This window comes from Schistocerca nitens, unplaced genomic scaffold, assembly GCF_023898315.1.
Source record: "Schistocerca nitens isolate TAMUIC-IGC-003100 unplaced genomic scaffold, iqSchNite1.1 HiC_scaffold_363, whole genome shotgun sequence".
Lineage (NCBI taxonomy): Eukaryota > Metazoa > Arthropoda > Insecta > Orthoptera > Acrididae > Schistocerca > Schistocerca nitens.
Window position 1 is genome coordinate 4,628,148 of NW_026045897.1, and position 22,312 is coordinate 4,650,459.

The 22,312-nt window shown below is 38.3% G+C and overlaps 1 protein-coding gene across 1 annotated transcript; it reads left to right on the forward strand.

Moving 5' to 3' along the window:
* Nucleotides 1–268: 268 nt before the first annotated feature.
* On the forward strand, nt 269–21,289 carry LOC126228335 (transmembrane protein 185B-like). The gene is made up of 6 exons (XM_049942286.1): nt 269–426; nt 541–717; nt 857–1,064; nt 1,155–1,415; nt 1,521–1,644; nt 20,899–21,289. Exons 1-6 carry the CDS (start codon nt 389–391, stop codon nt 21,135–21,137), a joined length of 1,047 nt encoding a protein of 348 aa, XP_049798243.1. The 5' UTR covers nt 269–388; the 3' UTR covers nt 21,138–21,289.
* The last annotated feature ends 1,023 nt before the right edge of the window (nt 21,290–22,312 follow it).

A 22,312-nucleotide genomic window follows, 5' to 3' on the forward strand; every position in this document is an offset into this window, starting at 1 on the left:
ATTTAACGATACCTAGGAAATATATTAATTCAAAATATAACTTCATCAAGAAATAACAGCCATTGAACAAAAAAGTTCATATTAAATATAGTAGTCTTTATAACTATCATAATATTGATATATATTGAAAAATATTTTACTTGTGAATGCACAGTATCATTTTGTAATCACAACTAAATACTCAACAATAATAAATCATAAAATTCTTGGCCGTTTTCTTCTCACTACTACTAGGTCGATATCACCAAAATGAATGCATAGGCAGTCAGCTGAATTAGAAAAAAAATGAAAATGTGTTTATGCCCTTTGTTTTGACAGGAAAGTACGTTTAAGCCAAAACAAACATGTGATAGTAACTACTACGTACTAGATATCAGAAAAATTGAACATGAACCTGCAAACTTTATTCCAGGACTTTAATCCAAGGTAAAGCATATTTCTTTGTTCGATAAGGCGCTGTCATTGTTTATGTTTTCCTTGTGGACACCTCTCACAGTAGCTGTGGTAATTCCAAGTATTTATGTCACATTTCAATTTCAGCAAGTTCCTTGTTCACGTGTGTTTAATGGTTTTTACCGCTTTATTTGCCCTGCGACTTGATGGGACAATTATCTGGAGTTACTGGACAGTGTTTATACCAATATGGTTTTGGAAATTTATGGTTATCTCAGGGGCAACTGTCGGCAGCTATGTATGGTGGAGGTACCCACATTTTAGGTAAATATCTTCTCTGCTGCTTTGTAATGTGTGAAATCTAAAATTTGTCAAAGTGGCAGAATGTAAACACGGAACTGAAAAGACAAGTAGCCGTAGTAGCGTATCGATTCAGTTAATGTTCTGTTTTATTTTTTAAAAGGTTGGAGGGTGAAGCATATGTGCACTACAAAGCAATGCTAATAAGCTTAGCACTCCACTTGATTCTTCTAATGTTTGAACTGCTGGTTTGTGACAAACTGGAGTCTGACAGACATTTGTGGATACTTGTTTTCATACCTCTCATATTTATTTCAATCGTTTCAATCGCTGTCTGCATCTGGGCTGTGAAACATGACCGCTCGTTTGAGGTAAGTAAGAGACATTACACATTTTTTGTTTGATTTGATTTCAGATTGATCTTAAAAAAAAAGAGTAATGCACTGCTTTTTATTTTCCAGCTTGAACTTTTCTGTTCTGTCAATATACTACAGTTCATATTCCTGGCTCTAAAATTAGATGGATTTATATCGTGGAGCTGGGAAGTTGTTTTCGTGCCACTCTGGATTTTAATGTGTCTGTCATTAGTTGGAGTGTTGTATACAATAATTTTTGCAGGAATTTTGCTTAGGGCCCCTGAAGTAAATCCCCAACAAAGGAGAACATCTTTTAATTCAGCCTTAGGATATACATTTCTGGTCATACCAATACTCATTTTTCAGGTAATAATGACACCATTATATCACATTACTTTTGAAACAGCTGTTAACTCACATTTTAGCTTACACAGGAGTTGTCAAATTATATTTCATTCTATTAATTTCCAGGTGCTGCTTGCAAACAAGTTAGATGGGGCTATAACACTAAGTTATGTAGGTGTTGTTTCACCCCTGTTCCTTTCATACTGTACACTAATTTTAATGTCGTTTGGTGCAAAAGGAGGCAACAGATGTAAGTATATCAACTGAGATTCCGATTTTAATCTTAAAGCAGTTTCGATCACATAGCATATGTTGTCAGAAGGCGACCAAATTTTGACTCGTTTTGCACACCCACCTGACCAGCTGCTGGCAGCCACTATGATTTAATCTGCTTCTGGATGTTTTGCTGTGAGTAATACAGGATGTCAATAATTACTCATATCTGGACTGTGCTGAGGCCTGATTTAAGCCTTGAAGAAGTTCATAAGTTCAGTCATCCTGTACAGATAATATTGTGATAAACATGGAGGGGTCAAGAGGGATGTTTGATACAAGTCTCTGGCTTTGGCCAGTGACATAATGTTAATGGCTGCTGTCACGTCACTTTTTGGTGCATATACTCACAGATTTGCTGATAGTTGGCGAAGTAATGTATTTGAAAGTAAAAACGTAAAACTGGTTATGGTAAAACACTGATTTGTAGCTTAACTCGAGGCATAGGTTAGGTTGGAAGGTAACAGTTTAGTTGTGAGTTGGCAAAGCCAATGAATGTTTATGGTGTTTGCCATGTTTCCTATGTCACTGGTCAAAGCTGATGACTCGAACCGAACTTTCCTCTGTGTCCAACATGGAGCTTAGATACCAATTTTAGAATAAAAGAATGGCAGACTAGTGTCATCACTACATTTTTCATTGATTTTTGTAGCCATTTCATAACAGAATGCCAGGATGTTTGTTTATTTAAAACTGTAGGCCTATTGTACAGCCACCAGCTAATATGTAAAACATCATTATTGCTACCCGTTTCACTTTATACATGTGTACCCATGTATCTGATTTCTTTATCTACTAATGTTAATCGCTTGAAATCTTTGTAGATATTGTTTGCGGTCTTACTGTTATATTCGTGTGTTTCTCTGTTTCTTGTCAAAAGAAAACTAGTGGTAAAGAAAAGGACACTAATGAATATATGTATTGTGAAGTAGTTGTCAAAATATCCAGTTTTTTGAAGAGATCTGTGCAGGATATTCAAGAATTAACACCAGGTATCATTCTCATAACGCAATCTATATTCTTAAAATACTATCATTCATGTAATCAGGGCTAGTCAGTGAAGCTCAATAATAAGCCTGTTTGTATAGAGTTTTCTTTAAATATATAATAGCATACAACTCAATAGCAGACGACAATGGCACACACAGAGGCTAAAAGAAAATAATGATAAAATAAAACAAAAGTAAAATGTCTGATAATGGAAGTGAACATAAACCAAAAGGAGCAGTGTTGCTATCTTAAAACAACATTTCTATTATACCATTTCCACCCTCCCTCAATGTTAATTAGCAATGTTACAAAAACTAATTTACAAGATTTAAGGAAGTCGTAGAAAGGCTCTAAATTTTTCAAATTTTCTTTTACCCAGCGACTTCATCAAAATATCAGCTGGTTTCACATTTGTGCCTTAACACAACTTTCTTAGCAGAGACTTTCTCTCTAACAAATAAAATTTTGAATCGCATTTGTGTGAGTGTGTGCGTGTATGTTGTCTTATTTCCGATGAAGACAGCTCACTTTCGGACAGTCCTTTTGTTGTCTACCTGCGACTGAGCGTCTTCACTATTTGGTGAGTACCAGCTATCCTTTTCATAATATTGTTACATTCCAGCGTGGATTTTTCATTGTTTGAAATACAAATTTTACATCTATATGCTTAAGTTTACGATGGAACAGTGGATTCTTGCAAATGCTCAGTATTGGCATATTATCTTCAAAAAACAACGGCTCAGTGAATAATACAAATTACTGAGCCAGCAGGCTTCACTAGTTGCCATGCTTACAAATTCTGATTCTGTTTATGACAGAGATGCTGTGGGTTGCTTGTTAGATGCCCATGAAACATTACAGCCCAAAGCTTCAAACATTCTAACTACTGTCACCAGCCCAATCAGAGTGGACATTACCATTTATAGAATCAATAAAAATTTTATCCCTAGCATATAACAGACACGGTTTTGTGGTTCTGTTAATGTAATACAAGACATGTTTTAAAGCATTCCATAAATCCAGGCTTCCACATGATTCCTACCTGCTTAAAATATTTATTGCTATACAAATATCTGGTCTGGAACCTAACTAATAACATGACATACATCGATAACACTATTAAATTTCTACATTTTTCTCATTGTCTCCATTTTTCTTCATTGTCTTCATTTTCAGATTATTCTTTATTTAACATTCTGTGATCAGAAATTTTCCTCCAGGGGAGTTGAAACAGAATTGCTGTCAGACATATCAAAAACCATTAATACTTTTTGAAGATAGCTAAGCTACCTCAACAAATAGTATTAGTTTCCTTCCTTAAATTTGGAACAATATTCATTCTCATATAGTTGCCAATCACATCTAAATCCTGCATTTCAAAGTTATCCCTCCGTAACAACTTTTATATGGTCAATTCTCTCAGAACTTGAAGTTATCAGCAGATCATCAACATAAACAAGTAAGTGTATTTGTTGGGTTGACTGCTGCATCTGCTATCTGATCATCTAAATTGTGCATGTCTAGGTCTAACCTGACTAGTGTACAAAATACAAACTTTTATAGGAGGAAGGAATGAACAAACACTTTACGTCTTGGCATAGGAAAGGAAACTTATTGGGATTCAGTAGCTTCAGAAAAGTTTTACATGCATGTAGACTTTTTGCTCAAAAATACAAGAATATTTAGTCCGTAACCAAGGAACTGGAAAAAAAAAGTCTCCCTGAAGAACAATAGGTAACCAGTTTGAGAATAAGTATATTCCTAATAAGAATAAAACAGCACCTCTAGTAGCCGGTGCATAAAACATTTTGACATCCGCAGTGCAAATAAGTACATACACACAAATATAGGGTGTTCCACTCAAAAGAGGTCCCACAAATGTGTAGTAAGTCCACTGAAATTGCACCGTGTAATTTGTAAATTTGACATGGAAACATTGCCCTCTGCAACATTGTTTCGCACAACAGTGTATTTCTGCTCGTCGCTGTGGTTGGAGCTCAGTGTTTAGTGACAATGCATTGCTATACTGTCAAAGAGTGCTTGTTTTGTGTGAAAAAAATATTGGACTACTGGTTTCTTTAAAACATGACTGTGAATGTTTGTTGAATGGTTTGGTAGCCAGCATATATCATCTAAATGCTGCATACAAAAGTTAGTGAAGGAGATTTAGAGCAGTGGAACGGTGTTGGATCCTCACGGCAGGAGACAGCTGTCATTATCTGAAGAAAAAGTCACTGATGTGAAACTATGATTGTTGGTCTTTCCTTCAAAGTCTGTTTGACATTTCTCTCAGGAATGTGGAATGTCTTGGAGCATATTTTACAGATCTGTGAAGAAAGTGGACATGTATCCATACGGGTTTACAATTGTTCAGAAACTGGTTGTCAGCAACAAAGACAAATGCATTACATTTTGCCATTGGTTTCAGAAATTTATTGCACAGAAGCCAGGTATATTGCAGTACGCATTTTTGGTGTAATATAAAATCCACATGCACTGGTTGAGTAACCCCTGCATTCCCAAAGGATTGGCGTGTTCTGTACAATATCACTGCGTTGCATCATTGGACCAGTTTTTTTCAAGTCTGCTGTGATGTGCAGTTTACTTCAAAATGTTTCAGGAATTTGTGAACCAGTTGCACACTGAAGAACTTATCCTCAGCTTGTACCAACAGGATGGCATTGCATGCCACACGTTTCGAGTGACCGTGGCTGAGGTCGAATCATTTTTCCTGCGTCATTTCGAAATGACTGTGGCTTCCGAGGTCACCTGATTTTTTTCCTCTAGGGTGGCCTAAAAGGCAAGATCTACTGGAACAAACTGCAGAACTTACAAGATTTGCAAGAGAACATCATCTGTGAAATCCAGGCAGTGACACCAGAGGTTCTGGCAGCTAATATGCAGTGTTGTGCTCAACTGAGTTTACAAGTCAAGGGTGGTCAGTTCCAGCACCTTTTGTGAATCACCTTCATTTCCCTATGAACAAGGATGACATGTTCATTTCATTTCCTGATTTTTATGCAAAGCCTTTAAGTGTAATTTAATACTGTTGAAAAACCTTTAGAAATTCCATTAGTAAATCAGTTTGGCTTGCTATCTGAAGTAGTGGAAGAACGGCCTTATACAGATGTAGCTTAATGTGGGCTGAAGCAGAATATTAGTTTAAAGAAACCAGACAGGTTAGGGTCAAATCAGAATAGGAAAAGAAGAATTCTGCTTCTAGGTAGCAGTCATGAAAGGAGTGTAGACCAGTAGCTTCAGGAGAAAGGTTAAGGCTACCAGGTCACGAGTTTTGTGAAAGCAAGTGCTAACCTTAGCCAGGTGGCAGAAATTTTATGTCAGCTATGCAGGGACTTCGAGAAGGAATATCAGGTAATTATAGTTGGGGGAGCAGTAAACAGCCTGGCTATGATTCGAAGATATAGTATTAGGAGTGACCTGGACAAAACGAGAGCAACATGATCAGCCCTGGGTAAACACTGGTGTAAGGCATCTATCTCAACATTGAGCTGAACAGGATGCTCCAGACACTGGCAAAATCTCACATGAGTTGTGTTCCAGTTGATGCTATTGGTAAGTGGGGATACACAATACATGGCCTGCACATAAATAGGAATTGGAAAGATAAGTTAGCTTCTCTATCAGCAGGGGGCCACAGTCACACAAGGGATGATCCCTGTGGTTATTGGGACCAAGCCAACAGGTTTTTTAGGTTAAAGCCAAAGTCCAGACAGACAGTAATCGAGAAAAATAAAAGAAGCTTCATGTACAGTAAATATGGTTATAGCTAATGGTAGTATCAATTTACTTCATCAAAATATCAGGGGAATAAAAAATAAAGTAGATGAGCTGTTAGTATGTTTAGATAATCTCAAAAATAAGAATGAGATTGATAAATTTTGTCTGTCTGAACATCATGTAACTGTGGGGATGGAAAGTCTCAGTGTAAATGGGTATAATTTAGCAAAATCAGATCTAGCATTGATAAAGGAGAAGTTGCCATTTACACAAAACAAGGGTATAAGTACAAAACTGTAGAAGTAAACAAATTTTGTATTGATCAGCACTTTGGAGTTTGTGCATGTGAGCTACAGCTAGATAATGTATTGTTCATATTAGCAACAGTGTACATGTCCCCATTAGAAGATTGGGAGCTACTCATAAAATAGTTTGACTCTCTATTATGCTGTCTGTCAGACAAAAAGAAGAAGTTATTAATCTGGGGTGATTTCAATGTAAACTTTCTAAGCAGTTCTGATAGGAAAAGTGAGCTAGAAGTGTTATTAATGACGTAAATTAGAATCAGTGATCAGTTTCCCTGCATGTATAGCTGAAGACAGTAGCACTCTAATAAATAATGTATTTGTGCAGCAAGAGGATGTAGAACTAACACATTTTCCCTGTGATAAATGGATTATTGGCCCATGATGCACAACTGATTAACTTACAAAACTGAGCAGGGTGTACAGTTCAGAAATCATTAGGTAAAAGTGTAAGACTGGTCAACCTGATATCTATAGAGCACATCAGAGAAAGTTTAAGAAATGTTAATTGGGACAATGTGTATAATGAGTCAAATGCCAGTGATAAATGCAACATATTTCTTGATAAATTTTGAATACTGTTGCCTCAAAAAAATTACTAAATGTAACACCAAACAGTTCTCAAAGAAACTTTGAATCACAACAGGTATTACAGTGTCTTCAGTAAGGAAAAGAAAATTGTATGAGGCAGAAGGATTAGTAAAGACCCACAAGTAATCTTATACTGTAAAAATCATTGTAAAATACTGAGAAAAGTTGTCAGAAAATCAAAAAAAAATATGTATATTAGAGATGAAATTAACAACTTGGGCAATAAAATCAAAGCAGTATGGAATGTTGTTAGAAGAGAGACAGGAAAAGTAACCACTGGGGTAGGTAGTACTACTATTAAAGAGAATGAGACCATCTTAACCAGCAGTACACAAGTATAGGTGAAAAAAATTGGTGAGATTAGTTCAAAAGAAAAAGCCAAGCAGTACATGGAAGAGTCAGTTTTGGGAAATCCTAATCAGGTTAGTTTTCATCTAACAACCTCTTGTGAAATAAGGAAAATCATTAAATCTTTGAAAAATAAATGTTCTGTTGGAGTAGATGACATCTCTAAAGGATGTTAAAACAATGTAGAGTCACATCTGTAATGCATCACTACCTCAAGGTATTTTCCCAGACAGATTAAAATGTGCCATTGTCAAGCCAGTTTACAAAAAAGGGAACATCACAGATGTCAATAATTACCAGCCAGTATCCTTGCTCACAGCATTTTCAAAAATTGCTGAGAAAGTAATGTACTCAGGAGTGGTTAGCCATCTGCGCAGGAATGGGATACTTAGAAAATCACAGTTTGGATTTCAAAAATGTGGTTCCACAGAGACAGCAATATACAATTTCACTGCCCACATAATAGAGTCTTTAAATAATAAAATGTCACACATAGGAATTTTCTGTGGCTAGCCAAAGCATTTGATTGTGTAAACCTTGACATTATGTTACAGAAATTACAATTCTATGGTATAAATGGAACAGCATATGAGTGGTTTAAGTCATACCTACAGAACAGGAAGCAAAAAGTTTCTTTATATGGTTTAAGTGATTTAAAGAAGTTTCCCACTTCATCTAACTGGGGTGAAATTACATTAGATGTTCCACAAGGTCCCCTTCAGTTCTTGATATATGTGAATGACCTCCCTTCTTATCTGAAACAGGAAGCTGAACTGACACTGTTTGCTGATGATACAAGCATCATTATTAATGTACAGTAAAAGAAACTCCAATAGAAAATGATGTAAATAGTGTCTTTGGAAAAGTTATTAATAGGTTTTCTGTTAATGGGCTTGCTCTGAACTTCGAAAAAACACAGTACATCCAATTTTCTACTGCGAGGAGTACAGTTTCTTCAATAAATATAACACACCAACTGAAGTCAGTAGCTGGGGTAGAGCATACAGTTGAAAAAAATCATGTTTTGGATCTCCTAAAGTGACTAGATTCAGCAACTTTTGCAATCAGAATAATTGTTAATTTTGAGGATATATAAATTAGCAAGCTAACATATTTTGCATACTTTCACACTCTGATGTCATACGAAATAATATTTCGGTGTAACAATACTTAGACAATAAGTATTCACTGCTCAAAAGAAAGTGGTTAGAATAATGTGTGGGGCTCATAGTCACACATCTTGTAGACATCCCTTTAAAAGATTTGGAATTCTTACAACAGCCTCACAGTTCATTTACTCAATAATGAAATTTGTTCTCAACAACATGAACCAGTTTAAAAACAACAGGGACATTCATGATTATAACACCAGAAGAAAGAAAGACTTACACTACCCTCTACTTAACCTATCTTTGGCACAGAAAGGGGTAAAATATGATGCTGTAAAACTTTTCGATAAATTACCAGATGAAATAAAATGACTGACAAACAGCAGTAACAGTTTTAAAAATAAATTGAAATCATATCTCCTTGACATTCTTCTGTACCATAGATGAATTCTTGAATAAGAAGAAATAAATCTATAGGTATAATATGTGCATTTTGTGCCATTTAGGGGAATGGGGTAGGTAATAAAAATTTTAAGCTTTTGTCTTTTTTTTTTTAAACAAACCTTTATTCATGTGCACATTCTTCTGACACATTCCACATCATAATGGTTACTGTGAGACTGATCTGCAACACAACATAACACGACACTGCACAAGGTGGACCATAATCTGAGTCACTACCTGTTTTGTTGCTGGTTTTTGTCATTATAGACAAACAATACAGAAAATCACTTCTTATAAATCCAAAGCCAGTTATTACTGTGTGGAATTTAATTTTCCTATTTTTGGGTGAGTGCTTCAAACCTTTCTGAGTTTGTAAACTTTATCTTTCATTTTAATGCAACATCCAATAGGTAATTTAACATAAAAGTCTCCAACTATCTCTCCACAGAGAAAAGCACTACAGAATCCAATTGATGGGTGGGGAAACTGATTCGGAAAAAAAAATCTCACTGAAGTTAATTTTCCTACTGGACTCTATTTTTCAATTAAGTCAATCTCTGTTGGAAACCTTTAGCTACAAGACAATCTTTATAAGAAACAATATTACCATTATCATCTCTTTTTTAACTGAAAACCACTTTGTGTGTATAACATTACACTCATTTGGCTTGCGTACTTAATCTCATGTGTTATTTACTTCCAGGACTTGCAGCTCTCTTGCAATGGAATTTTTCAAATTTTCAGCATCACTACAAGACATTGCTTAGGCTACGTGCTAGGGTCATCATCCTCCACTGCTGTCAACAGGCCCAACTCATAATCCTCTAAGTAATTCGGGTGTTGAATATTCCTCCTGGATCTCAGATTCTGTGGCCTCTCATCCTCATCATCCACATTTTCCTCTGCATCCTCAAAAGAATCTTCTCTGTTGTTACTGATTTCTTGTTCTTTGCTAAGCTGACTTCTGTTTTCTTCCACAACCCCAATCCTTGTTTCTGTTTCTTTCTGACCCTCTGATTCTCAAATTTTATCTATGTTCACTTCATCACAAAAAATAGTATATATATATATATATGATTTCATGATGCCGTCAGCTGCCGTTCTCTTTATTTCATGTATGGTTGTAGAATTTCTGCCATAGGCCATTTTCAAGTATGTGGTGGTGGTGGTTAGTGTTTAATGTCCCGTCGACATCGAGGTCATTAGAGACGGAGCGCAAGCTCAGGTTAGGGAAGGATTGGGAAGGAAATCGGCCGTGACTTTTCAAAGGAACCATCCCGGCATTTGCCTGAAACGATTTAGGGAAATCACGGAAAACCTAAATCAGGATGGCTGGAGACGGGATTGAACCGTCGTCCTCCCGAATGCGAGTCGAGTGTGCTAATTTTCAAGTATGTAGAACGGGTGCATTATACATTGGACACATTGATGACACTTGGGATTTTGACGTTGGAAAAATAGTATATGACTCTATTACAGGGACACTAGTTTTCTTCTTCTTTTCAGATGCAGTTGGCAGCAAGAAAATTACATCTCACTGTACCTCAATTCTCTTCATGGGAAGTATAAATATTATGTACCTCTTCACATCATTATCATGTACCATAAATAAACCTATCTTGTTTTTGGGGTCTAACTTCAGTCTCTTTTGTTTGAGAACAAAAACCGACAGATGAACCTCATATATTTTCAAAACTTCTAAGGGTAATTCTGTGCCATAAAAGGCTTCAAATGGAGTCTTACCTCTGACAGGACCTTTACCAGTTTGATTTAGTACTTAAGCTGTCGTTTACCTGCTTAAGCCCAGAAATGTATGGGCATCTCTGAAATCAGTGAATGAGTAGCTTCAACCAAGATGCTCACATCTCTTTCAGCTCTTCCATTTTGCTGTGGTGTGCATACAGTTCTTCTTTGATGGATTATGCCATTATCCCTCAAAAATTTACCTAAAGCAGATTCATAAACTCAATTTCAGTATCACTCTTTAGAACTTTAATTTTTAGACCATTTTCTCTCTCATCTTTTGCAATAACACTCTTGATCAAACCTTTAACTTCATAAAGAATACTTTGTGCTAACTTGAGTAGTCATCCTTCAAAAGCAAATAATATTTTGCTTCTCCAAGTAAATGTGTCTCCTTAGGCCATAGGTGACTGCATGAACTGATTCAAGTACTGCATTAGCCCTTGGCAAACTGATGTTATTTACCTGCCAGAAACTCTTCACAAGTGACAGTCATCAACGAAATTCACTCCTTTCTGCAAAAATAACTCTTACATGCTCTCTGATAGCGAATTTTTTGTACATCAGATGCTCAAGTTTTCAACACAATTACACAAATTTACCAGACCAAAGTTCATTAAACTTACACACATTATGAATATTGACAGATTGAAACTCACTAGTGGTATTACTGTCAACCATAGACTGTGTTTTATCTGGAAACATCATAGTAACCATTGACAGTTCTGATTGTATTGCATTTAGGGAAGACAACATCTGATACACTTTGTTGAAGCATTTGGATAATGCACAAACTTCACCTTTGCTGTTCAAGAACTGACATTGTTCCTTGACTGACAGTCCACGAGTGTAGTGTAAGCTGTCTCTTTAGTGGACTTGTTGCATCTTCTAAGTGTTCTGTCCACCATAGTTTCTACCAAAAATGGATTGAGTTTCAGTTCAGGCACAAACACTCCACTGTGTACTTTTTTGAAAAACTTAACCCCATTCCATGCAGACAGTTCCACAGTACTGCACTCACTAAGAGAGGTCGCCTACGCATCATCGCCGAATTCGTCCAAATTTATGGTACATGTAGGGCGTGGTGAAACTTGAAAGTGCCCGAAGTGGAAACTCCAGATGGCCAAGCATTTAGGAGATAAAAGGAATTATGATACGGATCTGTCACCATGTGCACCTTATCAATTGTTCCTGTGACAATGTGTTTAGGAAGCTGTCTTTGGCTCAATGGTAAGAGATTGGATTTGCATTGAAAGGGTCGCAGGTACGACTCTGCCCGGTAGCAAATATTTTAGTGCTCCTTGGCAATGCGTACACTACTAACATCACAATTAATCGCAACATCATATAGATTATTTTATTAATTTATATAAGCACAAAAAATATAGGCATAGGATGAAACGTGGGACTGCAAACATTTTAAAAGGGATTATAGTTAACGCATACGTCTACATCTACATGATTACTCTGCAATTCACATTTAAGTGCTTGGCAGAGGGTTCATCGAACCACAATCATACTATCTCTCTACCATTCCACTCCCGAACAGCGCGCGGGAAAAACAAACACCTAAACCTTTCTGTTCGAGTTCTGATTTCTCTTATTTTATTTTGATGATCATTCCTACCTATGTAGGTTGGGCTCAACAAAATATTTTCGCATTCGGAAGAGAAAGTTGGTGACTGAAATGTAAATAAATCTCGCCGGGACGAAAAACTTCTTTGCTTTAATGACTTCCATGCCAACTCGCGTATCATATCTGCCACACTCTCTCCCCTATTACGTGATAATACAAAACAAGCTGCCCTTTTTTGCACCCTTTCGATGTCCTCCGTCAATCCCACCTGGTAAGGATCCCACACCACCCAGCAATATTCTAACACAGGATGAACGAGTGTACTGTAAGCCGTCTCTTTAGTGGACTTGTTGCGTCTTCTTAAGTGTCCTGCCAATGAATCGCAACCTTTGGCTCGCCTTCCCCACAATATTATCTATGTGCTCTTTCAAACTGAAGTTGTTCGTAATTTTAACACCCAGGTACTTAGTTGAATTGACAGCCTTGAGAATTGTACTATTTATCGATTAATCGAATTCCAATGGATTTCTTTTGGAACTCATGTGGATAACCTCACACTTTTCATTATTTAGCGTCAACTGCCACACCATACAGCAATCTTTTCTAAATCGCTTTGCAACTGATACTGGTCTTCAGATGACCTTACTAGACGGTAAATTACAGCATCATCTGCGAACAACCTAAGAGAATTGCTCAGATTGTCACCTAGGTCATTTATATAGATCAGAAACAGCAGAGCTAGCTGCGTTGCACAAGAACAATGTTTTCTGAAGCCATGCTGATTACGTATCAATAGATAGTTCCCTGCAAGGTGATTCATAATGTTTGAATACAGTATACGCTCCAAAGCCCTACTGCAAACCGACGTCAATGATATAGGTCTGTAGCTCGATGGATTACTCCTACTACCCTTCTTAAACACTGGTGCGACCTGTGCAATTTTCCAATCTGTAGGTACAAATCTACTGGTGAGCGAGCGGTTGTATATGATTGCTAAGTAGGGAGCTATTGTATCAGCGTAATCTGAAAGGAACCTAATCGGTATACAATCTGGACCTGAAGACTTGCCCGTATCAAGCGGTTTGAGTTGCTTCGCAACCCCTAACGTATCTACTTCTAAGAAACTCACGCTAGCAGCTGTTCGTGTTTCAAATTCTGGAATGTTCCATTCATCTTCCCTGGTGAAGGAATTTCGGAAAACTGCGTTCAATAACTCCGCTTTAGCAGCACAGTCATCGGTAACAGTACCATCGCCACTGCGCAGCGAAGGTATTGACTGCATCTTGCCACTTGTGTACTTTCCATACGACCAGAATTTCTTCGAATTTTCTACCAAATTTCGAGACAATGTTTCGTTGTGGAACCTATTAAAGGCATCTCGCATTGAAGTCCGTGCCAAATTTCGCGCGTCTATAAATTTTAGTCAATCTTCGGGATTTCGCGTTCTTTTGAATTTCGCATGCTTTTTTTCCGTTGCCTCTGCAACAGCGTTCAGGCCTGTTTTGTGTACGATGGGGGATCAGTTCCATCTCTTACCAATTTATGAGGTATGAATCTCTCAATTGCTGTTGCTACTACATCTTTGAATTTGAGCCACATCTCGTCTACATTTGCATAGTCAGTTCGGAAGGAATGGAGATTGTCTCTTAAGGAAGGCTTCTAGTGACACTTTATCCGCCTTTTTAAATAAAGTTATTTTGCGTTTGTTTCTGGTGGATTTGGAAGAAACTGTATTGAGCCTAGCTACAACGACCTTGTGATCACTAATCCCTGTATCAATCATGATGCTCTCTATTAGCTCTGGATTGTTTGTGGCTAAGAGGTCAAGTGTGTTTTCGCAACCATTTACAATTCGCGTGGTTTTGTGGACTAACTGCTTGAAATAATTTTCGGAGAAAGCATTTAGGACAATCTCGGAAGATGTTTTCTACCTAGCACCAGTTTTGAACAAGTATTTTTGCCAACATATCGAGGGAAGGTTGAAGTCCCCACCAACTATAACCGTATGAGTGGGGTATTTATTTGTTACGAGACTCAAATTTTCTCTGAACTGTTCAGCAACTATAGCATCGGAGTCTGGGGGTCAGTAGAAGGAGCCAATTATTAACTTAGTTCGGCTGTTAAGTATAACCTCCACCCATACCAATGTGCATGGAGTATCTACTTCGACTTCACTACAAGATAAACCACTACTGACAGACACAAACACTCCACCGCCAATTCTGCCTAATCTATCTTTCCTGAACACCGTCTGAGACTTCGTAAAAATTTCTGCAGAACTTATTTCAGGCTTTAGCCAGCTTTCTGTACCTATAACGATTTCAGCCCTTGATCCAAGCACACCCTGTATTTGGCATGCACCCTTTGAGATTGCAGCCCACCCCGTACTTTCCCGAGGCCTTCTAACCTTAAAAAGCGCCCAGTCCACACCACACAGCCTCCGCTACCCGTGTAGCCGCCAGCCGAGTGTAGTGAACTCCTGACCTGTTCAGCAGAACCCGAAACCCCATCACCCTATGGCGCAAGTCAAGGAATCTGCAGCCAACACGGTCACAAAACCGTCTGAGCCTCTGATTCAGACCCTCCACCCGGATCTGCACCAAAGGTCCGCAGTCGGTTCTGTCAATGATGCTGCAGATGGTGAGCTCTGCCTTCATCTCGTAAGCAAGACCGGCAGCCTTATCCAAAGCAGCACACGTCATTAGTGCCGACATGTGCCACCACCTGCAGCTGGCTGCACCCTGTGCTCTTCATGGCATCCGGAAGGACCCTTTCCACATCAGGAATGACTCCACCCAGAATGCACACGGAGTGCACACTGGATTTCTTCCCCTCCTTAGCCGCCATATCCGTAAGGGGCCACATTACGCGCCTAACATTGGAGCTCCCAACCACCAATAAGCTCACCCTCTGCGATTGCCCGGACCTTGAAGGCTGAGAATCATCCTCTGAAACAGAGCAGGCAGCTGCCTCTGGCTCAGCCAGAGAAAGTACCTGAAACCTGTTTGTCAGACGCACCGGGGAGGCTTTCTGATCAGCCTCCGGGGACGTCTTTCGCTGCCTGCCACGCCTTGGAACGACCTCCCAATCGACTACAGGTGAGGGCTCAGCCCCACTGCGGGCAACAACCGGGGCAACCACAGTGGCAGACCGATCTGGGGACAGACGGGGCGAGGTTGACATCCCCGTGATACCCAAGTCCGGCTCCCCACAGTGGTGCCCATTGGCAACAGCCTCAAGCTGCCCGACCGAAGTCAGCGCCGCCTGCAGCTGTGAGCGAAGGGATGCTAACTCAGCCCTCATCCGAACACAGCAATCACAGTCCCTGTCCATTCTAATCGATGTTGAACAACAGTTACTGAAACATGAGTCCATGCCTAGATAATGCAAGGGAAACATGCAAAGAATGTATGAACTAACCTGTACAAATGCCTAACAGCTGCGCTACAATCTACCTGAATTTACACGGGAACATCGTGTATGTAAATCAATACTTCCATTCTTTTGCAATTGATCCATCACATGTACTGGGGTGATATGCATCGAAGAAACAGGGGAAGCAATAATTTTGACCGCATCTTGGGCACGTTATAAACACCTCCTTTTTGCAGTGACATGTATTCTTTTTTTTAAATGTCTCCATAGAAAAACAAACTTGATTGACATTCTGAAAACAGCTTCTTTCGTCACACAGTCCAGCAGCGAACCATGTGTACTGCAGTATGTCACTGATTACATGGGAGGATAGTGGTGATGTGTAATGGAATGTAGTTTTTGCAAGCTTTTCGGGAAGTGATTTCTTTTTCTTTCTCAATGAGATAGGTGCAGTTTTGAAATTTTTTTAGACTTTTTACCTAACGATAAAAAGTACGTCACAGGGTTTCACTAGTGGCATACATTTTGGGGGAATTACTTTGATACTGCGCATTGGCAATCCGTCTTCATATTTGAACAGTTCATCATATATTTGTGGATCTGTTTGTCATCCCCATGAGTCAATCAACAGAAGACATTTATTCTCTTGCACATAGGGCTTCATCACATCAGTTAAATATGTTTTGTATAAGCCTGTTGTCAGTTTACCGGATTTTGAAGAAGTGGTGATAACATTTGTATATTTTGCTCTGTACGTATCTACTGATTTTCTAATCCTGTGTCCAAAAGAGCCAGTACTCTCCTGTAGGCATATGTGTGTGGCAGTAGTTTTCCTGAAAGGCTCATAGCATATTGTGCTGTATAGGAGTGTGTTAGTTTGTTCATATACTTTTGTTTCATGCACACCACTTTTGACCCTTGGTGTTCTAGGGCTCGGTCATATGTCGACTGATACTGGCAGCCTGGAAAGAGAAGATACAAATGTAAATCTATTATACGTAACAGTGCAAAGAGTATGTCGATTGATGTAGGCAATTGGCTTACCTGTCTGATCGGTGTTGATAACAATGTCTTTGTCATAGTTGTGGATAAGAGCTAGAGTCTGGCGACAAAAATACTCTACCACAGCAAGGGTTTCTTCAATAATAGCAGTATCTCTTTCTGATACAAATTTTTTAACATTTCTCTGTTGGATTTTATGCATTTGTTTAAACCGCTTGACCCACGTTGCTGAAGCTTCGAATTCCAAATCTGGAAACTGTCTCACAGCAGCAAGTGCCCATTGTTGCAAGTTTCTATTAGTGACTTGCTGGTTACAGTTCCGTGCTTCTATAAAGAGAACATATGTCCAGGAATCAATTGTATGATATTTGTCCACACTGTTTAATATGTTCTTCCCAAATTTTCATATCCCGCATATGCTTGAAGGAGATGCACATTTTGTTTACAGAGTCTTCAACTTCCACTTTGGATGTGTTTCAGCAAGATTAACCGCCATTATTTTATAATCCAGTGGAACAGATTCTGGATCTTCTTTCATTTTTTTCACACCGGATTCATAATCATCATCTGACAAAATGCCACTCTTCATGTCTGCATATTCACATTCTTCAGCGACATCTTCAAACCGAATCAATCCCTCGTCGCACACAAACATATATTTGGATAAAATGTCTAGTATTTTCTGGTGTATTTTATTTGCCATTTGAATCTGTTCTTCGGTTATTCCTGTGGAACTTTCTGATGCAGTCAGATCCTCTTCGGTCAAGTACTGTAAACATAAATCCAGTGCCATCTTCAATTGTCGCTTGGACACATCACTGTGGAGTCTATTATCATCTGGCTCCTGTTCTGTATCTACCGACATTCCAGGCACGTTACGATTTTCACTTTTGTCCGATGTTTTTAATCTTTCCACAATATTTTCCTCCATTGTTCTTACGGTACAGTTGTTTTGTATACAATGATTGTGATATTTCCCAGAATATTCGCACACTAATCTTGCAATATTCACATTACCCAGTCAAGAGCAAGCAGATGAATGAGTTACCTGGCTAGCGTTGACACTTAACTATTGTAAATCAATACAACAAAACTTTGTCTGACGATTAAGGCAAATGTCAACAGCAAAGTTCACAGCATGGACAGTGATACCAGTTCAAAGCATGCTCATAATAAGTGTGAAAATAACCATGTCCAGAGTGAGTATCCATGAGAGAGAGTACAGTACTCATAGCACAGTATACAATTGACAGCTCAGTACGCACACAGAATCTGAATGTATTGTGACGGATGATCTATTGTCTGGTAGTGGCCTTTATATAACTGCCCGCCGTTCGGGCCAGCGTCGTTGGGGCTGGTGTTGTTTGTGCCAACAGCACCACCGAGGTCAATTTAAACTCACTGTATATGATGTGTGCACTTGATGGACCGTTCGCAGTCCCAAGTTTGCAAGGTAATATGCTTGTTGTAAAGACTGGCGTCCCATGCTGATGTGCACATAGAAATACATTTTTTTTTTTTTTTTTTATTTTCTTACAGAGACCAGCCAGCTCTCTGACCGAACATGCTGAGAAACCGTGGTGGCTGCTGAATCAAACACTGCTTCCTAAACACATTGCCACAGGGGCAGTTGATAAGATGCACATGGTGATCCATATCGGAATTCCTTTTATTTGCTAAATGCTTGGCCATCTTAAGTTCCTACTTAGGGCACTTTCATGTCTCACCACGCTCTACATGTACCACGAATTTGGACAAATTTGGCGATGACAAGTAGGCGTCCTCTCCTTATCAGTCGCATTAAGAAATTTACCATCACCCACAATAACTTTCACTGAGCTGTCCAATTTCTTAAACAATTCTCTCATTTTGCACATATGCTTACTAGCACCTGTATCAATGAACCATTAATCTTGTAGGTGAACTTGACTTATAAAAGCAGTTACGTCTTGCACTTTTTTGCCTTTCTTGGACTTCAGCAATATGCAGTCTGACTTAAGATGACCTCTTTTCGTACAGTAACTGCAGCTTCTTATTTCTCATTAAGTTCTTACTCCTCAGAGGGGATGGATTCCTTATGCTCAACAGGAATGTCTGTAGCTCTCTGGCAGTAACGTCAACACCTTCGTTGTAATCATTTTGTCTGAAAATGGTTCACCTGCTTGTGTCAGTTTAGTGTTGATTATTTCTGTTTTTGATATAACTGTAACCACCGAGTCATCACCAATGTTGAATGAGGAAAAACTTTTGTTGAAGCATGTGAATGCTCACCACAGACTCGTTCTCACACATGGTCTTCAGTTTAGCCCACTTGCAAGCTGACATACAAGACAGTGTGTGAGGGAGTGTCGCTACTTCCATCTGCATCACAATAAGTTCCTGTGCCTTTGCGTCCTTTTCCAGTCCCCCCCCCCCCTCGGCTTCTTCTCCTTTGAACGCTTAATAGCTGTGCTATTGACAGTATCTAAAAAGCCTTTGACACTGAATATCACTTTCATTTGGAATTTCCACATTACGCAGCTGTCTCCTCCAGACAACTTCTAGCAGTGGTGCATTGGCTGTTACATGCAATACCACAAAAAAAGACATTAAGAGCATACCACTGACACCTCTAAATTAAATTTATTCCATAACTTGTTAGTGAATGACAGTATGCAGACTAAACTAGTTTCTTCATTTATAGATCACATACAGTAATTGTCATGCATACTGCAAATATATCTGAAACAAACCACTTCATTAATTCTGAACAATGGGTTTTCCAGTTGTGTATGCACTCTGTGTGCAGTCTCAAAAACTAAATGTTTTCCATCATTTGAGAAATTTATTTTTATGGCTTGTGGAGTTCACTGAAAGGTATGAGCTGGGTGTGCTTTGTCAAAATTCAGTGTTAATCCCCTGCCCACACCTCTTCTGTACCTCCACTACCCACGCTAGCCAAGATCACCGCTGACCAATATCTGGTCTTCCGTCCTGAATTTTCCATTGTAGGATTTTATTAGCATTAATAACTTTCTAAGAACATTGTATGGTGGTACAGAGTGATTTTCAGGAAATACATGAAAGCTGTGGGGGCATCAATTACAAAAAAATATTTCTTTTGTGGTAAGTAATGAACCAGTTTCTGGTCTCTGAATGTTATGTTACGTATTGAAGTATGTATTACATCCATATATGTGTACTAGTAGCACCATACCTTTCCTCAAACCCATTTGTATTGGGTAGAGCTTGATTCATCTGTTTCCCTACATCCTTCTGATTTAAAAGGCACAGTCAGATCAAAACAAGACATGTGGAAAAAAAAGTGAGTAAGTAAACTGTTTATTATTTCTAAAGTAATTGTCATAAATGTTAATACATTCATCATACTGTGATACAAGATTATCAATGACTTCGTGCAAAAATGTTTGTGATTGTCCGCATGTTCCCCAGGTTACTTTGAATATATTGCAGAAGTCTCACTGGGGAGCAGTTACATGTTCTCCATACAGTCCTGAACTCTCCCCATGCAATTTCCATAGCCATAAGAAAGACACCTGCAGCTGTTGATTTGCTTCGGATGAAAAGGTGGAAGCCTGGGTACAACCATGGTTCTATAGGCAACCACAAACATTTTTCGATCAAGACATTGACAGTCGTGCCTCACAGAGGTATAACTATATTAACAGTTACAACGATTGCTTTTGAAATAATAAACAGTTTACTTACTATTTTCTGCCTGTCTAATTTTCATTTGACTGCCCCTTAATAGGAATAAAGAAAAAATGTACAAATAGCCTAAATGCACACTTTGTGTCACTTACATCATATAAATTTATCAAAAGCTATTGTGTTTCCAAACTCTGAGTCATATACACACAGTAAATATTACAAGAAATGATAATTATGAAAAATATCAACTTTTAGTTTTTTTGCATTAGTCCAGTAAATCATTCTTGCCTTAACAGTATTGTGTGTTGTTTTTATCCTATTGCACAGCCCAATATAAAGAAACCCCTTCTCATTCACAGGGTGGTTTGGAATTCGAAAAGACTTCTGTCACTTCCTGCTGAGCTTGTGTCCTTTCCTGCAGGAGTACGCTAACATAGCGTACAGCATACAGAGTGATGATGGTTCTCGCCGAGCTAATGCTGGTACTAGCAGTTCCAGTGAGACCTCAGTTGCTGACATGAAAACTGAGAAGAGGGTGAAAAAACCAGAGTTACTAAAACCAGTTGTGCCCGTTGTATCAATAGACATGCCAGACTAGCCAAAAAGGAGGCTGCTGACTCAGCACCTCGTCATTGTTGACTGATGTCTTTACCTGTTTAAAAAAAACCGGTAGAGTGACTGATCTGTTTTCTACATTTAGGGACTATTTATTCAGCTGTGAGTGATATGTATTTTAAAAGTGTTAGTGCAGTGAGGTGCTATATATTAATTTTATTTTATACACTGATATCTTCCATTTAGACTAGTAGGTAAATAGTGCCCAAAATGCTTCCACAATGGATTTCTGTGCTGAACAATTACTATTGACCTTTGAATATCAGGAATATTTTTGCAAAGATGAAAATTTTAGGCAGAAATGTGTAATTTTTTACCCATATGTAAGTTTTAAAACTTTAATTTGCATACTTCTCAGGTGCACATATGATGATAAATATATTTAAACTAACGCCAAAAAAAGGTTAGCTGAAATAGCTTCAGTGTTACTAGAATTTCAGCAGAGAACACATCCCTGTTTTTCCAAGGGAGTGAGTCAGTAGCATTAAAATCATTTTAAAGTGATTGAGTTGGAAAGCATCAAATATGCTTCCTGATGTAAATATACATTGGCAGAAAAATAGTTAGAATTTATAAGTTAATAATGTGAATAGAAAGCAAAATGACTGAATCAGTGTTGTCACTGGATTATAATTAAGAAAGGAGACAGGCAGTGAGTCGGTGAGATAGATAAATTCACATTGGCTAAAAGTAATTCAAGTGGCTACGTGAAACAAATCTTGCAAATTTCTTACATCATGTGAGTAAGCCTTGGTATTAAACACCCCAGTCATATTTAACACATGTCAGAGAATGTCAATTATGCTTCATTTTCAAATAAACCTGCAGATATACCTTTATCCAGTTAACAACATTACACAAAAGAAAAGAAATCTCACAAGACTGTTATTTGTAGCTGCATCATTTAAAATTTGATATCAGATGAGAAAGGCTATAGAGGATTCATATCTTATTTCCCTCTCTTACTGCTGTGCAGCTCTTGAGAAGGAAAATGGAAATTCACTGTTGTCTTTTGCTCTTCATTGCCACCAATTGATTACAGCCTTCTTGATCATTCAGTAAGAATGGTTCTCAGGTAACACTGATTTCATACTTCTGCAATATTTTCATTAAGTCCTGCAAGCCTGTTTTTCCATGTGCAGTACCATAATGACTTTT